Raw genomic sequence first — 15,616 nt, 5'->3', positions numbered from 1 at the left:
TTTGCAGAATGATGTCAGGAAGAAAGGGCCAGGAGGATTATTGCCAGGATCATACCATAGGAAGTAGTATCAAAGGATTAATTGCTTAAATTAATCCTAGGATAGCATTGATTCAGGCTTTTTTTTTTTTTTGTCTTCTCCATCAGCTGGACATTTAGCCCAAGTTGACACTGCAAAGGCGGAAAGGATGGGAGCATATCTTACCATTTGGGGCAGGGGAAGGTTGAAGCTGGAGAACCAATATGATGATACATGCAGAAGACATTATCTCTAGTCCACAGTTTCGCAAACTACTCATGTCAAATAACAAATTGCACAGTAATCTGCAAACAAGAGAAAATCCCACAAATAAAAACCTTTTAGGTAGAAATAAACCTACAAAAGGATTGAGAGGACCTTATACAGTTAATACCTTAAATTCATCTTGCTACACAACATTGGTCTATGCTATTAAGTTCAAGTGTTGCAAGTATGTGCAGTGTCCCAGTGCTTTCAAAGCTGTTTCTGTATCTCTCACCAGGTGAAACAGATTGGATGTACACTCAACTTGATGAACAAGGGCTTTAATATTTCAGTTCACACTGAGAATTTGCTGTCTTTATTTCTCTTTCAACATAATGTTGCCTTTAAACAATGACATGGCTTCTCCTTCCAATCCACGCATGTGATTCCTTTCAGTGCTAACAGAAGTTATGTGCAGACACTGATGGAAGAGTAGACTAGAGTTTCTCTTGAGGTGAACAACTGTTTATAATTAGAGCTGTGGGAATGAAGGAAAACCCAGCTAGCAAGCAAACAGTCACTCTTCCAAAAAGCTTGGTAAACTCATAAAGCTCAGGAGCTTAATCTCTGAACCAGAGTGCTTGTTATCTAATCCCCACCAGCTGTTGTGTACTTGGTAGCCATGACATCTGTAATAGAGCTGAAGGGCTTGTCTATATTGGTTGGCACCTTTACCCACCAACTGAACTCAATTCTTCTTTCATTGCTCACATTTACCTGCTTTAAATCATTAACCAGTTGCTCAGGGTTTGATCATCCATTTAAGGACACTTTATAGTAGATAGCTTCTACTGCTCTTCACATTAGGCATATTTTAGATATCTAGGTCTTCAGCAGGTCTGTTTTTTTTGCCTTGCTGATAAGAGAAAAATAGCAACCAAAAGAATTTCCTTTGGTTGAATGCTGATTTCTTATACAGAGTTCAAACTGACCTTGGAGAGAAATCTCTGAGTCATATTTCAGCTGAAAAATATTGACACAGTTCTAAAAAATATGGTACAACATTATATATGTGTCTCTGTTAACTGCTGTATATGTATTCACATATATGATTATAGAACATAGAATATACATGTAAGCAGTTGTGTGCATAGTCTTTTTAACTGTGGAAAAAACATTTGTTTTCATGGGTCGGTTTCAGCTGTGCTACAGTAAGTTTAATTCTTTTTAAGGTAGCAGAGGACAGAAATTGGTCCAAGATGACTTACAAGTAGTAGTGTGAACAGTAGCATGGCAGTTACTGAGAATCACTGTTTATAAGATGTCTGAACAGAGACATAAATCTGTTGCAAATGTGTTCAGCAATTTAGCAGTTTTGTGCCTACCTGGTTTCTGATAGCTCAAAACCAACGTGAGATTACTTGCTGGATTTTTTTTGCCAGTATATGTCATGATGCTGGAGGCAGAAAACTGAATCATGAAATACATCTACTAGGTGGGCTTGAACCCTCTCAGACTTGAGAAGATAATTCATTTTATGTCTCCCAGTTCTTGCTTGAGTGCTGTAACTTAAGCCTACTGTATAAAAAATAGAAACCACCACCACAAGCAGGGTTGAATAAAAGCAGTTGGGTAGGCTGTCTTATGTTGAATGAAATGCTGTCGCTTTGTGTTAGACATACTGTGGACAAAACTACAATTTTGGATCTTTCAGGGGGTTAGAGGGAAGGATGGCTTGTTCCTGGATCCCAAATGGGTTTGGTAGGAGGTAAATGCTGAACTGTTCTGTCCAGCTACGATAACAGCGTTATTGGGCAGGCACCATGGAAGGACTTACATCCATAGATTATTTTACAGGAGAAAACTTACTTAAAGCTTCCTAGCACCTGAGTGATTAGATGGGGATTTTGAAGTCATTGCTATGGCCAGAATTGTGTCCAAAGTCTACCTTAGTCTTGCTTTAGCTGTCACTGTGATGTTGTGGCTCTAAACTTTTGATCTCCTCATGACAGTTTTCAACTTCCGTAATACTTATCATCAAAATCCAGGATAATGTTCTCATAATAAAAACTATGCCAAGTTTTGTAAGAAATTCTTGTTAAAATGTTATTTAATTTCATTTCAGTCAGTTTTCACTTGGAATTCATTTCATTGATGCATTTTTTTTCTTTCCCCAGAATGGCACTAAGAAGGTCTGGGACTTTATGAGGACACATGACAGGTAACAGGTGGAATCACATTTCCTTTTGCCTTTATGTTGTATTTCACTCCATATTCTCTTTGATAGGCCAAATCCTACTGTGCTGAGTCTCTTCTTTGTCCTCCAAGTTACTCTTAAAGTCTCATTTCTTGTGTAATTCTTGCAAATGCAACTCAATTATTTTAGATAGAATTAGCAGAAATTTTAATATCTACTCATGGTTTGTTGTGTCTTTCAGTATTTTTGTCATTTTTGTCTGCCTTTTGAGATGTTAAAATTTTAGCATACTGATTACTTTAAATGTATTGCACATTTGCATGGTTATATAGAAGATGAAACTATTGTTTGGATTGTATGAAATTTTCTTCTTTGACTGTGAATTTATTACCTGAGGGAAGGACTCTGTCCCCCACATACTGAGACTTAATCCTGTTATTTGTGCCGTTAAATGGTCTGTGACCATACTTCCCTCAACTGTGAATGTACAGCAGCAGATAATGTACTAATATAAAGACTGCTAAAAAATAATCTAAACTTTTGGCCATCCAGTTTGATTTTGCCACATGCAATTATTTGGAATAAGGTAGAAACTGTGTTTTAGGTTTGAACAAATTCTAGTATTACACTAAGTTTTTTTCCCCCCCATCATTGCTATATAATGATGCTGTTTCAGGCAAAGCCTAATTCAAGTAACTTTGAAAGTGTTTGAATACTTTTGCGCCATTTGTTCTGTATGCCAAAACCTTCTCCTAAGCACACAGGAAGAAATGGATGGTCGGTGACTTTATTCAGTCTTTCAAGTTGTATTTATCTTATCAGGGAAGAAAAGGAGTAATTCTGGACTTCAAAGATCGGTTGATACAAAATAATAACAGACAGGGAATATATGAAACAGACCCAGTCTCAGATTTATTGAATACTAAAATATTTATTTGTCTGTTTTGAATGTATTAAGACTTAATCTAGTCACTGAAAATTTAGTTTACTGAAAAATAAAGATAAAAGCAGAAGTAACAACTTTTTCCCTAGAAAAAGCTTTTCTAACTCTCTTAAATGTAAAAAAAATGAAGCAAAGTACTAATAGCAAAAGCAATTATGACTCATAATCAGAATCATTTTTAGAGATGTATTCTTCTTGTGTGTGAAATAAGTTGGTAAAATCAATTGCACTTTGGAATTTTTTCTCTGTCAGAACCCTTTAAATCCTTACAGTGAGTGTTCTTATGTGTAGATACCTGAGATTCATATAAAGTGGTGGCAACATTTTTTTATCAGTATAAAGATTATGAGGGTAAAAGTTCCAAGAAGACTAGGAAAATATTAGATTGCTTAAAAATGCTTGTAATATTTGAGAATAAGGACAGAAAAAAGGCGTGATATTTTAATACGGAAGTTCACACTTGCTTTTGGAATTTGCCTTGAAGACAGTTTTGTCTTTGCACTTTTTCTGTCCATATGGGCATGTGCCTAGATTTATGGTCAGAGATAAAAAGGCTGAAACGATAATTGATTGTTGGAAATGTAATACATGCCCTGTATTTTCAAGCAAGTGAATCCAGCCTCAAGTCACAGTGAGGAGAAGAACGTGACTTCTGAAAGAATAAATTATTTTATTATTATTTTTGTTTAAACTTTAGGTTATCATTGTTAGTATATGCAGCTGAGTGGGGTGATATTAAAGGATCAGTTTTCCATGAACTTCTTGGGAACAGTATTTCTGAAGGACTTTGGTGGACATTTTTAAAATAGTTGAGAACATAACTGTATAAAAAGGCTACAGCCACATGTCATGCCAGTCATCTTTGGTCACATAACATTTGTTAGCTTCAGATGTACAACAGCTGCCATCCTAACTTACTAGTGACTACTGTTGAATTGTAGAATGTATAACGCTCTTTCACAAGTAAATTCATTGCAGCTTCTGAAACTGAAGGAATAACGTGAGCTTTGTGTAGAATACCCATGTTTTTGCATAAATTCTATTTGTGAATGTGAAGCCAGTTATTACCATATAGACTAGTCAGGTTCAAGATCCTTTATAATGCATTAAAGCCCCACATTTGTATTTTAGTAGGACAGTTGTGAGGCTAGTTACATGGCTAAGCTTTCCCTGGTGAGCTGTTGCCTCTGTTTAATTGTCTGATGACCTCTGGTTTTGTGCTACCAAATAATTGTGCTTCTTTCTGGTCTAAATTTTGTATTTGTGCTATAGTTATTGTATTTTATTTTATAAACAACTGATTTCACCATTAATACTGTGAAAACTGTTCACATTTGTTCTGGAACATTAAATAAACACATACACAAAGATTATAATTGAAATAATAGTTTTTTCTTTTCAGTATTCTTAAGTAGTTCTTATAATTTAAACTAAAATCATAATTTTGCACACAGTAGCATGTAGTTTTTCCCTTTTTCAGAGCTGTAGTGTTTAAAAGATAGGAAGATATTAAAGTAACCATGTTTTAATATGTTCATATAGGATCATATACCATATTATTAAAGCCAGTAGTCTAGCTGCTGAAGAGTAAAGAGGACATCATAGTTAGAGGGCCCTTAGAGGTTTGTTACCCTTAATGAAGGCTAAAATAATACTCAAGAAGAGTAGGGGCTTCTGGTATACATGTCCTGTTGGTCAGGTTTTCCTAGTCCATAAAGTTAGTAAATAACTGTCATCTTCAGGAACATTGTAGATGTGCTGCATAATTAAGACCATTTTCTCAGAAGTATTTAAAATTTATTTTACTTCTGAAAATGCTGTAGTGCTGTAAAATGCCCAGAATTTTTTTAACTCAGGCTATTTACTTAAATTGAACATGCACACTGGGATGCCAAATCTGTAAAGTACATATATATATGTATTATATATTTACATATGGTTTATATGTATAATGAATTTAATGATATTTAACACAAAAAAATCATTGTGCGAGTCATTGTACAACAACAGACACCAAGCCTATTGCCTGTCTTCATCTGGCATTCTCTTTCAGTGGCACAGGTAAGCATGTGCTTAAGGCTGACTTCATTGCTAGGTAGTAGTGAACTAAAGTATAAACTTAGAACTTGTATGTTCGGTTCCTTTGGGACATCTGCGTTTCTTCTCATTTCAAATGAAGTCAGCATACGCCAAAATTCAGTAGATTTGTATCAGAATATAGACTTGATACAGGAAAATATTTAGCAGGAGAGATCAAGTTATTTTTGTATAAATTTATCCTTTTCAACTGTTCAGATCAACAGCTGATTAAATCATACAAAGACAAAAACATAAAGACTGCAGTAGTCATCATAGGTGTGAATCACCTCCTTTTAAAATCTGACAATATATTGCAGTAGGACTCGACACAAAATGATTTAACCAAACAAAAGCTGACATAACGTTGACACAAGGTGAAGTAGCACAAATTATATGAGAGTTTCTTTTCTTAGTTATTGATATAGAGCAGATGTAGGCTTAAGCGACGCGAGCTTCAGTGTGCAGGTCCTGAGCTTTCTTAAACTCAAGAGCATTCAGAACTAGGATATCAGTCCTGGAATCACCTCTGCTTTGTTTAGTTTGTAATTTATGCTAAACAAATAATTGCTTACTCTCAGTCCCTCCATGCCAGTTAAAAAATGGGGTTTTTGCAAAATCATTACCGGCTCACACAATAAACTGTTACCAGGGCAGACCTGCAAAACCTCTGTTGCCAAAAATCAGCCGAGTATCAGTACAGACAGAAAAGGCAGCATTTTCTACCATATTTGGGTTTACACTGTAATGGAAAGAAGACTGTCTCCCCAGCACAAGAAGACGTACCTGCAGAGAGTGGTTAAGCCCTGGAACAGTTTGCCCAGAGAGGCTGAGGAACATCATCCTGGGAGAAAGTCAAAACCTGACTGGAGAAGTCCCTGAGAAACCAGATAAAACTTTGAAGTTTGCCCTGCCTTGAGCAGGAGAGGGGATCACATGATTTCCGGAAGTCCCTTCCAACTGAGTGTTTCTATTTTATCAGTAGATTAAATACACCTAATCAGTGTTACAGTTCTCATGTGACAAATGTCAAAAACCTATCAACTCTTCGAGAAATCTGTCAACTTGCAGATTGTCTTGCTGTCCCCTTGTCTATCTGAAAATAATACATTTCCTATTCTGGTCCTGCAGGGTTGCATTCAAGTTAATGTTGCTTTGAAGAACATACAAATGAACACTATCAGAGCTCATTTATTAAATCTTTAGAAATAACACTGAAGATTACTAAAAATGAAAGAAGAAAAGTAATAATCCTTTATTATCCCATTTCAATTGTAATTATTTAACAAGTTTATTGAGGTGTTGCTCATAAGTGTTACATACTTCTGCATCTGCTGTTTTCAGTAGTAACACATAGCAAAAGATGCTTTCTGCAGTTACTTTATGTAGTGCTTTTGTTTGTAATTGAGCTTACTTTTCCCCTGAATACTCGACCAGTTTGTTCTCTTATTACGAAACATACGCTCACAAAAATCAACTGGAGTGCAAGAGATTGAAAACTTAAATGCAATATATTTCAAGATGCTTCTTATGTTTGAGCCTGTCAGAACTAAGTGGAGATCTTAGTTGTGTGGATGTTTTTTTGTTTGTTTATTTTTTTAAAGATCACTGCTATTAAAAATAAAAAACTGGCCAGGAGGACATTTTTCTTTTACAAATTTATAGTGATTTTCTATCAGAAGTAGAAACAAACCAAGTATTGCAAACTAGTCATCTATGCCTGGAACAAAAAAATTGTCCTCTAAAACAAGACTTATGGTCCAGTTGTATTCTCCCTTATCCTGATTTGGCTATATTTAGTACAATAAGAGCTTGAAATGTAACACTTAAGTTTTACATTCATCTACTTTATAAAGCAATAGACCTAGTTCGTTTCAGGTTTCAGCAGCTCTCCTTAAAGAGATTCAAGGCTTTTAAAAGACATAATTTGGGAACAGATGAAGGTCAGTGTACAGTCATGTGCCTGCTCTTGTGCTTCAAGTAATAATGTTTAAGAACAGGAACATAACCATACAATTTGCTAGTTGACAAGTAAAAGGACAGCTTTCAAATTGTGTTGTGAATGGATATAAAGCAAAATTTTGGCTACTTTTGTATTTAAAAGTATGAAAAATTCAGTTTAAAGCACACATTTAAAAGCAAAAAATGGAGACTGAATTGCATACAAGATTGTTATGTGAGTTTCTTGCAACCCTGAAAATAATCATGTGACAAGGAAAAGGCGTTTGGACCAAAAACCTTATAACTATGCCTGTTCTTCTACCCTTGTTATATTGCGTCTTGAACGACAAGCAAAATGTCAAAGGCACGTGTCACAGTGGCTTGCTAATAGTTCCTGAGTTAAGAATTTTTGCTGGAAAAAAACTTAAAAAGCCATTTCTTCTCTCTGTAGAAAAAGGAGGAAAATAATATTCTGGTCCTATAAAATGAATTTCTTTTAAATTAAGAGAGTAATTTACTTCACATCTAAAACATTTGTTACTATTGTAATTGACCTGTTTGTTTTAGGCTTTATTGTTTATATATCACAAAGAAAACCGAAAATTACGGTTTTCCATCAGGAGGGAGTTTGCAGGTATTCAAGGAAATCTTTGCCACAATGTATTGTCTCTTGCAGGTACGAGCGTTGTTATCATATACAGGAAGAGTATTATTGAAACATGTTAAAATTAATATAACTTAGCCTGGAAAAATGACTATACTCAATTAGGCGCCACGTGCTGTGAGTTTACCTGAGCCTAAGGGCTGGCCTCTGGGTGCCGCTGCGTTTGGGCAGCGTGGCTGCGGCGGAGCGAGCGAGGAATGCTGCCGGCAGGACAGCTGCGCCGGGAGGCTGCCGCATCCCTTCTTGCCATCAGCGCGGGCCAGAGGATGGGTCGCGGGAGGCACGCACGTGGCACGGAGGAGCTGGCGTTGCTATTCTGGCCTAAGGGCTGGAGCAGGCAGCTATGGAGACAGGGTGGAAGTCATGTGCCCTGACCACATTATAGGAGTGGATTAAATTCCTTCTCCTATTTCATATGCCAGATCGTTTGGGCTTTATGGAAATTTAATCCTGTATGTATTTTTCTGGTTTATGTCCTAGTGTATTATAAGACACCGTGAAATACAACTCAGATGCTCTCTTTGTGTAAGAATTATCACAGTAGATTTCAAATGGATAAAATGCTGCTTTTTAACATAGGTAAACTGTCTTTCTTGGGTGGCATGTGCCTTTTATGTACTGTGATGTGCTGTTGTGCTGTAAACCTTGTCTGTCTTTGTAACGTCTCCTTCAGGGTGTCGATGGTATGGAATTTTCGTGATTATCTTCAGAGATAGTGCAGAAGATAATGCACTATTTAAAATAAACTGGGTGTAGTTCAACAAACAACAAAAATGATAAAAAGTTTAAGGAGATTATAGCTGAGAGAAGAGGTAATGATGGCTTGGGCATGTTCATGCAAAGGACAACACAACTGAAGAGAAAGAAATTACTACTTATCACAAAAATGTAAAGGAATGCAATAAAGCAGACAGGAATCATTTAATTTCATTAGTCATCAATGACAGATCGAGAAATGGTGGTCTCATACAGAAAGTATACTTGAAATTGAACACTAAGAAACCATTTTTATCAAGAGGCAGTAAGATGGTCTAGGAAGGCATGTTCTGTAATTGCTATCATTGAAAATACTCAAGTCTAGACAAGGTATCTGTTTATTAAGGATGCTATCTGGATAATGATATTTTTCCTGCTATTAGAAGGAACAAACTTAGTAACCTGTTAGTTTCCTTTTAACCCAGTAATTACATGATTTGTTTGCATATGGTATTTGCAAATAAAATGCACTTAATGCCTGATTTCTGTTTTTTTTTTTTATGCTGAGGCTTGAGAGAGTGTCTGCTTATATGCCAGGAATTCTGCAGGCATATTTACTGTCTTTTAGATGTCTTATTATTTGATTATGTTGTTAACTTAAGATCTGATCTATATAAAATCATAGCAATGAGGCAAAAATAAATGTATTTGACACTGTAAAGATATCAGAAGAGAAGAATGCAAAATAAAAAGCCAAATTTTCAGATTCTGATTCCCAGTTTTTAAGTATCTGCTATTAAAACACTATATAGCATAAAAACTCTCTCAGCTGTATCACTGAATTTGGATAAAATGTCATTAAATTTTCTATTCAGGGCTTCACTTCGTTGGAAAAGTTAAATGTTGGCCTAATTTTAAGAACTGAATCCATAAAAATGCTTAAAATTAAGACATATATAAGTGTTTTGGTTGATTAATCATAATTTTCTAAATACAGGTTTATGGTGGTCAGATTATAGGATCTGGTTTTTACAACTTTAAGAGTTTCAGTTTTCAGTATTTTCAATACTATGCAAAATGAGTAGGCATGTTATTCTGTTACAGTCACTGAACACAAGAGTTTTCCCCTTGCTTCCAGGTGGTTTTGGATTAAACATGTTTTGTCTGGAAGGGGTGCCAAAAACTAACATGGTCTAGAGACATTAGCATGGTCCTGGTCAGCTTTGGGGATTGGTAGGAGTAATCTTATGAAAGCTAGGAAATGTTCTATAATCTCAGCATACACATTTTTGAATTTTAGCTGAAAATATATCTTAGAAAGGAAGCGATTTTTGAATCCAGTATTTCAGAAATGGGAAAACTAGGTAAAATGTAATTAACAGTATTTCTCAATCTATGCTTCTTAGTCATGGTGAGACTGTATGCTTATACCTTAGAAGAGATTGACTGTTATTTACTTCATATTTGATTTTTGGTGCATATGAAACAAAGTTGCTGGTTTGTGTTTTCCTTTAGCTAGTGCATAAAACTCAAGTTTTTTTTTTATTTTGTGAACTGTCCTTGAAAGTTGGTGTTGTTTTAAAACTTTGGCTTTTGCCATTTCAGAATGCAGTCATACTGCTGCTGTTTAGATAGATCATTTATTGTTTTTATTATGTGATAGCATTTATAAACAGCAATTTCACAAATAATTAAGAATTGGAACAAAAGCCCATCAGACTCTCGACATCTGTTGCTTATAATGGCCCACAAAGCTTTACTTAATCAAATCAAATAAATTAGAATAAAACCTGATTTAGTTAATAAAATATTTTGTTAAAAGAATCCCATTGAGATTCAGTGTGTCATTTCCAAGGGTATCCTGGGATACGGGCCAAGATATGACGCTTAAAGAATGTTATTGAGAGCAACCTGCTTTGATGTCTCATTTATTTTGCAGTTGAATTTACTTTCTATTTTTTTCTTTGTTATATGAAAATAGGGTGCTGGGAGGATTATTTATTCCCCCAAAGTTCTGCTGCATCTTGTTCTTTGATGGATTGATAAAGCACTCGGGTACAAATTAGTGCCTTATAAGTAGATAGAGTTTATATTTTAAAAGTGCATGTATATGAATTTGTTAACACTTCTTAATTCTTTCTTCCACCAGTCTGATGATTAACCAAACATATGCTTCCTGCTTTATGGTGTCATGAACAACTTCCTGCTGCAGTTCAGTTTACTGAAACTAATCTTCCTTTTGATTTTTTCCAAAGTAGTATTTATTTTTCTTAAACATGCTTGTCTCACTGCTTTATTCTGGTTTTACTTAATATTGAATGTATTTAAATTGTATTGGAAGATCATTCAAATTTCATCAGAACACAGTAGTCTTCTAGAGGTCTCTAATTATCTTTTGCCAAATCCACTTTATCTGTGATTAGTATGAAAGGCTGAATGTTTTTGTCAGGAGCTTATGGCTTTGCTTTTGTAATAGGCTGCATTTTAAGCAGCCAATTGGATTGGTGTTGGCCTTTGAAAAATGTAAAATGCTTTGAAGGAAGACTTAAATGAACCAATAAAGATTTTGCAAGCACACACATTTAATCTAAGGACTATCTGCATTATGGTTAAAAGCTCTGAGAAACTGAAGGAATTGCACTGCAGAATAATCAAAGGGTACAGCTTTATTGCATGTCTGTTCCGAAAATGAGGGGACTGTTTTCTCTGGCTTAAGATACTAGGTGCTTCTCTGATAAAAGGCAGAAGATAACACTTATAAATACCATATTATAAGTTTTCCGGGGCATGTCCAACTATGAAGAAGTGAATGGTTAATCTGAATAGAGAAGTAACACAGGGATTCTATTTCTTTATTTCTCACAGATGCAAAAATACTTTTGAAATAACTGAAGATGAACTACACTCTGCTGATGTATGAATCCCCCAAGAGAATTATTTGTGATTATTAGGTCAAACAAGTTTGTGTTTTTGTTTGTTTGCTTTAAAATTGAAAGTGTAGCCATTTTTGATTAGAACAAGAAAAGGACGCTTGTTAGCTATCTTGCTTTTATCCTGATCTGGGGTACTTCTCAGAGGTAATATTTTAAAAAACTAAATGGAATGAGGGTCTTGATGTGGTAAACCAACATGAAAGATCTAGTTTCCAACATTGTGTGAACGAAGAAAGATAAATCCCTATAACTTTAAGAAGAAAAGCAAATGTATACTTTAAAGCTAAAATAATTGTAGCCCAACTAAATGGTTTATTTGTCTCTTACTAACTTTCCTTCTAGATCAATTCATTAGTCTTGCCATTTGCTCCTTTATGAGCCATATAGGCAAAAATATTACATGTTTTATATCTGCATGTTCTCCAGCCAAGATAAATTTTGTTCTGTTAATATTTCTGTGGTTGCACACTACTTTGGGTTATTTTCTTCTGATTGTATCAAGGGGATTTTTAATAGCAAATATCTTTTGCGAGTCAAGGGGACTGCCTATATCAATTACTTGCTTATATTCCTGCATGTCATCTTTGTATTTGTTTTGGAATCTTCCATTCTATTTCCATTCTGTTCTCTGAGAATGGTAACTGAATAACCATGTGTTCTGAGAGTGCTTTTTTTTTTTTAATTAAATAACATTGCTTTCTAGCGCCTCCACTACAGAGCTGAGATTATCATTTGTAAGCAGCACAAAGAATATTACAGACTTTGTACAGATTATGAAAGAGTTCTTAGCCTTTAAGGGTAGATTGAAATAGTTGAGGTTAATAACTGGGAAGTCCTGGCTTTTAATGTGACGGCAGCCTTTTTAGGTGCTTTATCTTCTATTATTTCCATTCTGATCAGAATTTGTGTGTGTGATATGTTAGACATCTACACAAGGAGCTACCGAGTTGCTCTTACAATGATTAAAGAAAGGTCAGTTTCTTTGCCCTTGTTACCTCATCAATTCCTTAGCATACTGTAGTATTAGTACAAGCTTATCTTTAAAAAGCCTCGTCTCCAGCCTTGAGAGTCTTACTTCATTCACAGAAACACAAGAGAATCTTGTCCTTTTCTTTGCTATTACTGTGCTACGATGTATTTTTTTTCAAATACACATTTGTAAAATATGCGTTAAGGTACTATCTAAGAATAATGACAGGCCAAGTTAGTCTTTATTTATTAAAGGACTTTAAAAGTTTGTTTCTGTCTCATGAAAAGCAATTAGTAAGTGTTAGCAGTTGCTTGTGGATTAACTGTAGCCAAGGTCAACAACTGACAGATCATCAAGACAGAAGATTACTGAACCAATGACTACAAGGTGAAATTCTGTTTCTACCCAAAAAGACCAAAAAAACCCAGACAAAAACTTACCAACAACCAAAACCTCAGAGAGAAAGAAAAAAAAAACAAACCAAAAAAGCTCCTTGGAGTATTGAAGCTTTCGAAGTACGCATTCTTGTAGCTTTGGCAAAGCTGATTTAACTTTCTTAACTGCTAGAAGATGCTTCAAAAGAATTAACTTTCTGTCCTCTATATGCGTGTGAAATTTTTAACAGGATGTCGGTTTTCATTTTAGTTAGTTATTTTCTAAACTTCTATAAGAGATTTTTGGTCTATAAAGGATGTATTCAGGTGGATATCCTCTCTTTTAATGAGAGTCTTAAAGCTGGAAGGGGAGTTACATTCTGGATTCCCATGTTGTAGATGTATGGTCAGCTGTATGTAATTTCTACCCCATGACTTACATATCTTAGGGAAGCCTTACTTCCATTATAGAAGCCTAATACCTGCCAATTTCAGTCCTTTTTTTTTTTTTTTTTTTGAGTTTAAGTGATTAATAGTTTAATAGTTTAATAGATTAATAGTTATGTGAGATCCTTGACTGAATAGTGCTTAAAAAAGCATTAGAAATTAGTCTTTTTGGTGTCTCTAAGAAAATGTCAAATAGCAAGACCAGACACACTTCAACTGCAAACCTGAGTATACAGTAAAAGCTCAAGTACAGGCTGGCTGGTCTTTGTAGATGTCTTACTGACATTGTAGGCACAATTCTTCCTTAAAATAATTCAAAGCTACCCTAATTGTTTGTGTATTTACAGAAGGACAGAATGATATCCTACAGTAATGCCCACTGCTTACATCCTTGCTTTCCTTGGGAAAAAGTCTCCCATAACTGGAGTGGTGATTGATTGTCTGTATAAAACTTCAGGAGGAAGCTGAGGAGATGTTGGGCTGAAGGCAGAGCAGGCCTGCGATCTCCACTGTCCCTGGAAGACTCCGTACAAGCCTGTATCATCTCTTAATATGTTTTCTTTTGGTGTAGTCCCTAAGGCAACCTCCAACAGACTCAGCGGGGAGGAGCCGGCTCCTTTGCTGGTCCAAGGTGATCTGTGTCTCATTCGAAGCAGAAGCAAATTACAACTACTGAATGACACATAGAGCACATTTTGAAGAGTTTTCTCCCCAGCCGCCTCCTGCCTGCAGAGTTAGCAAACCCTCAGCAGTAGCAAGTGCTGAAAGTGGTACCTGTGTGCGAGGGTTGTGCCATGCACTCCGTGAGTCCCAGGTGCACATCTGTAGCTTAGTGGCATTGCATTTACATGAGTGACCTGTTCTTTCTATTTTCCTGGATGCCAGATGCTGGAGGAGTAGCAGGCAAACATATTCAATGGTGGATTATGGTAAAAGTAACAATCTACCACCCAGAATGATAAGGTTGGCAGGTCTAAACTGGGATAGCGTTTCATTTGCGCAGACATGTTGTGGCTTGTTTTTAAGGTATGGAGGCTAGTTTTAGATTCGCCATCATCCTGTTACATCTGAATACTTTTTCCTCTGTAAAAAAACCAACCAAACAAAAAACCAAACAAATTAGCGCTCTATACTTCTGAGACATGTGCATGAATCCTATTGTTAGGTTAGGACTTCTGATGTTAATGTCAGATTAAATTCTTGTCCAGGATTCATACCATTCTAGGAGAGTCTGACTTTTTTTTTTTTCCTTTTAGTGGTTCTGTGTAATTATTCTGATAATATCTAACTTGGACTAGGTTGATCATCTGTCTTTTACTTCCAGTGGTGTTCCCAAAATTCACTGTGAATGTTTTAATTGTTTATCTTATATTTTTACTTTTTATTGATCACTTTAATGTATATATGTGTGTAATTCTTTAAAGTATGATTTATTGTAATATTTTTAAAGAATTTCCTTGAAACATCAAATACATATGTAATATTCTATGGTATGTTACCACTGAAGGATGCATTTGCACCTCTGTTTTTACAGTAGATAATCATGTTTGACAACCTGTATAGTCTGTGAAAATAGTAATCTTGAAATAATTTTGTAATAAATCTTTTACATGATGATTTCAAACTCTAGAAGACAAAGACTTTCAGTATGCTGTCCTTACAGGCCAGACCAAACAACTGAACCCACATATTTGGGCTGATGCAGCAATGAGGAACCCCATTGAAAGCAGTGGCTCAGGGGATACTCCACTGAGATCTGATTGAACAGTCTTGCCCTAAATTACTCTAATATTCAAATACATATTGTTAATGCAGTTTTGGGAGGGTTGTCATAAGTTATAAATCTCATCATCTATGAAAGTATTTCATGCTCTCTTGTTTTTTGTGGAATAAAAACTACCACATTGCATTTGTAGTGTAACACTCATCTGAAGAAGGTTTAAATTTGAAGTTTCTTCTCTGTGACTCTCCAATTCTGATGAGAAGTATTGGAACTTGTGTGTTGTCATTTGTTAAAAAATGTAAATTTATGTTCAAAATTGTTTGTCAGTCTCTCAGAAAATTAAAAGTAATTAAACAGAAAGTTCTACAGATTTGTGCCATTTCTGTACCCTCTCATCTCAAGATGGTGTGAGAAGCAGACAATTGTAATA

At 35.4% G+C, this 15,616-nt stretch overlaps 1 protein-coding gene across 3 annotated transcripts in view; it reads left to right on the top strand.

Annotated features, from left to right (window-relative positions):
- NUDT14 (nudix hydrolase 14) overlaps positions 1-15,616 on the top strand; it is a 62,862-nt gene that overhangs the window by 26,228 nt on the left and 21,018 nt on the right. The window contains exons 1-2 of one of the 3 annotated variants that reach the window (XM_013940834.2): positions 2,422-2,443; positions 11,605-11,653. In XM_013940834.2, coding sequence (XP_013796288.1) covers positions 11,634-11,653 — 20 coding nt within the window. In that variant the 5' untranslated portion in view covers positions 2,422-2,443; positions 11,605-11,633. Of the gene's footprint in view, positions 1-2,399; positions 2,451-11,604; positions 11,654-15,616 lie in introns of those variants that run through there. The other 2 variants (XM_067295641.1, XM_067295642.1) reach the window with 2 other exon arrangements.

Source organism: Apteryx mantelli, chromosome 4, assembly GCF_036417845.1.
Source record: "Apteryx mantelli isolate bAptMan1 chromosome 4, bAptMan1.hap1, whole genome shotgun sequence".
Lineage (NCBI taxonomy): Eukaryota > Metazoa > Chordata > Aves > Apterygiformes > Apterygidae > Apteryx > Apteryx mantelli.
This window is presented reverse-complemented; position numbering and strand designations above follow the sequence as displayed.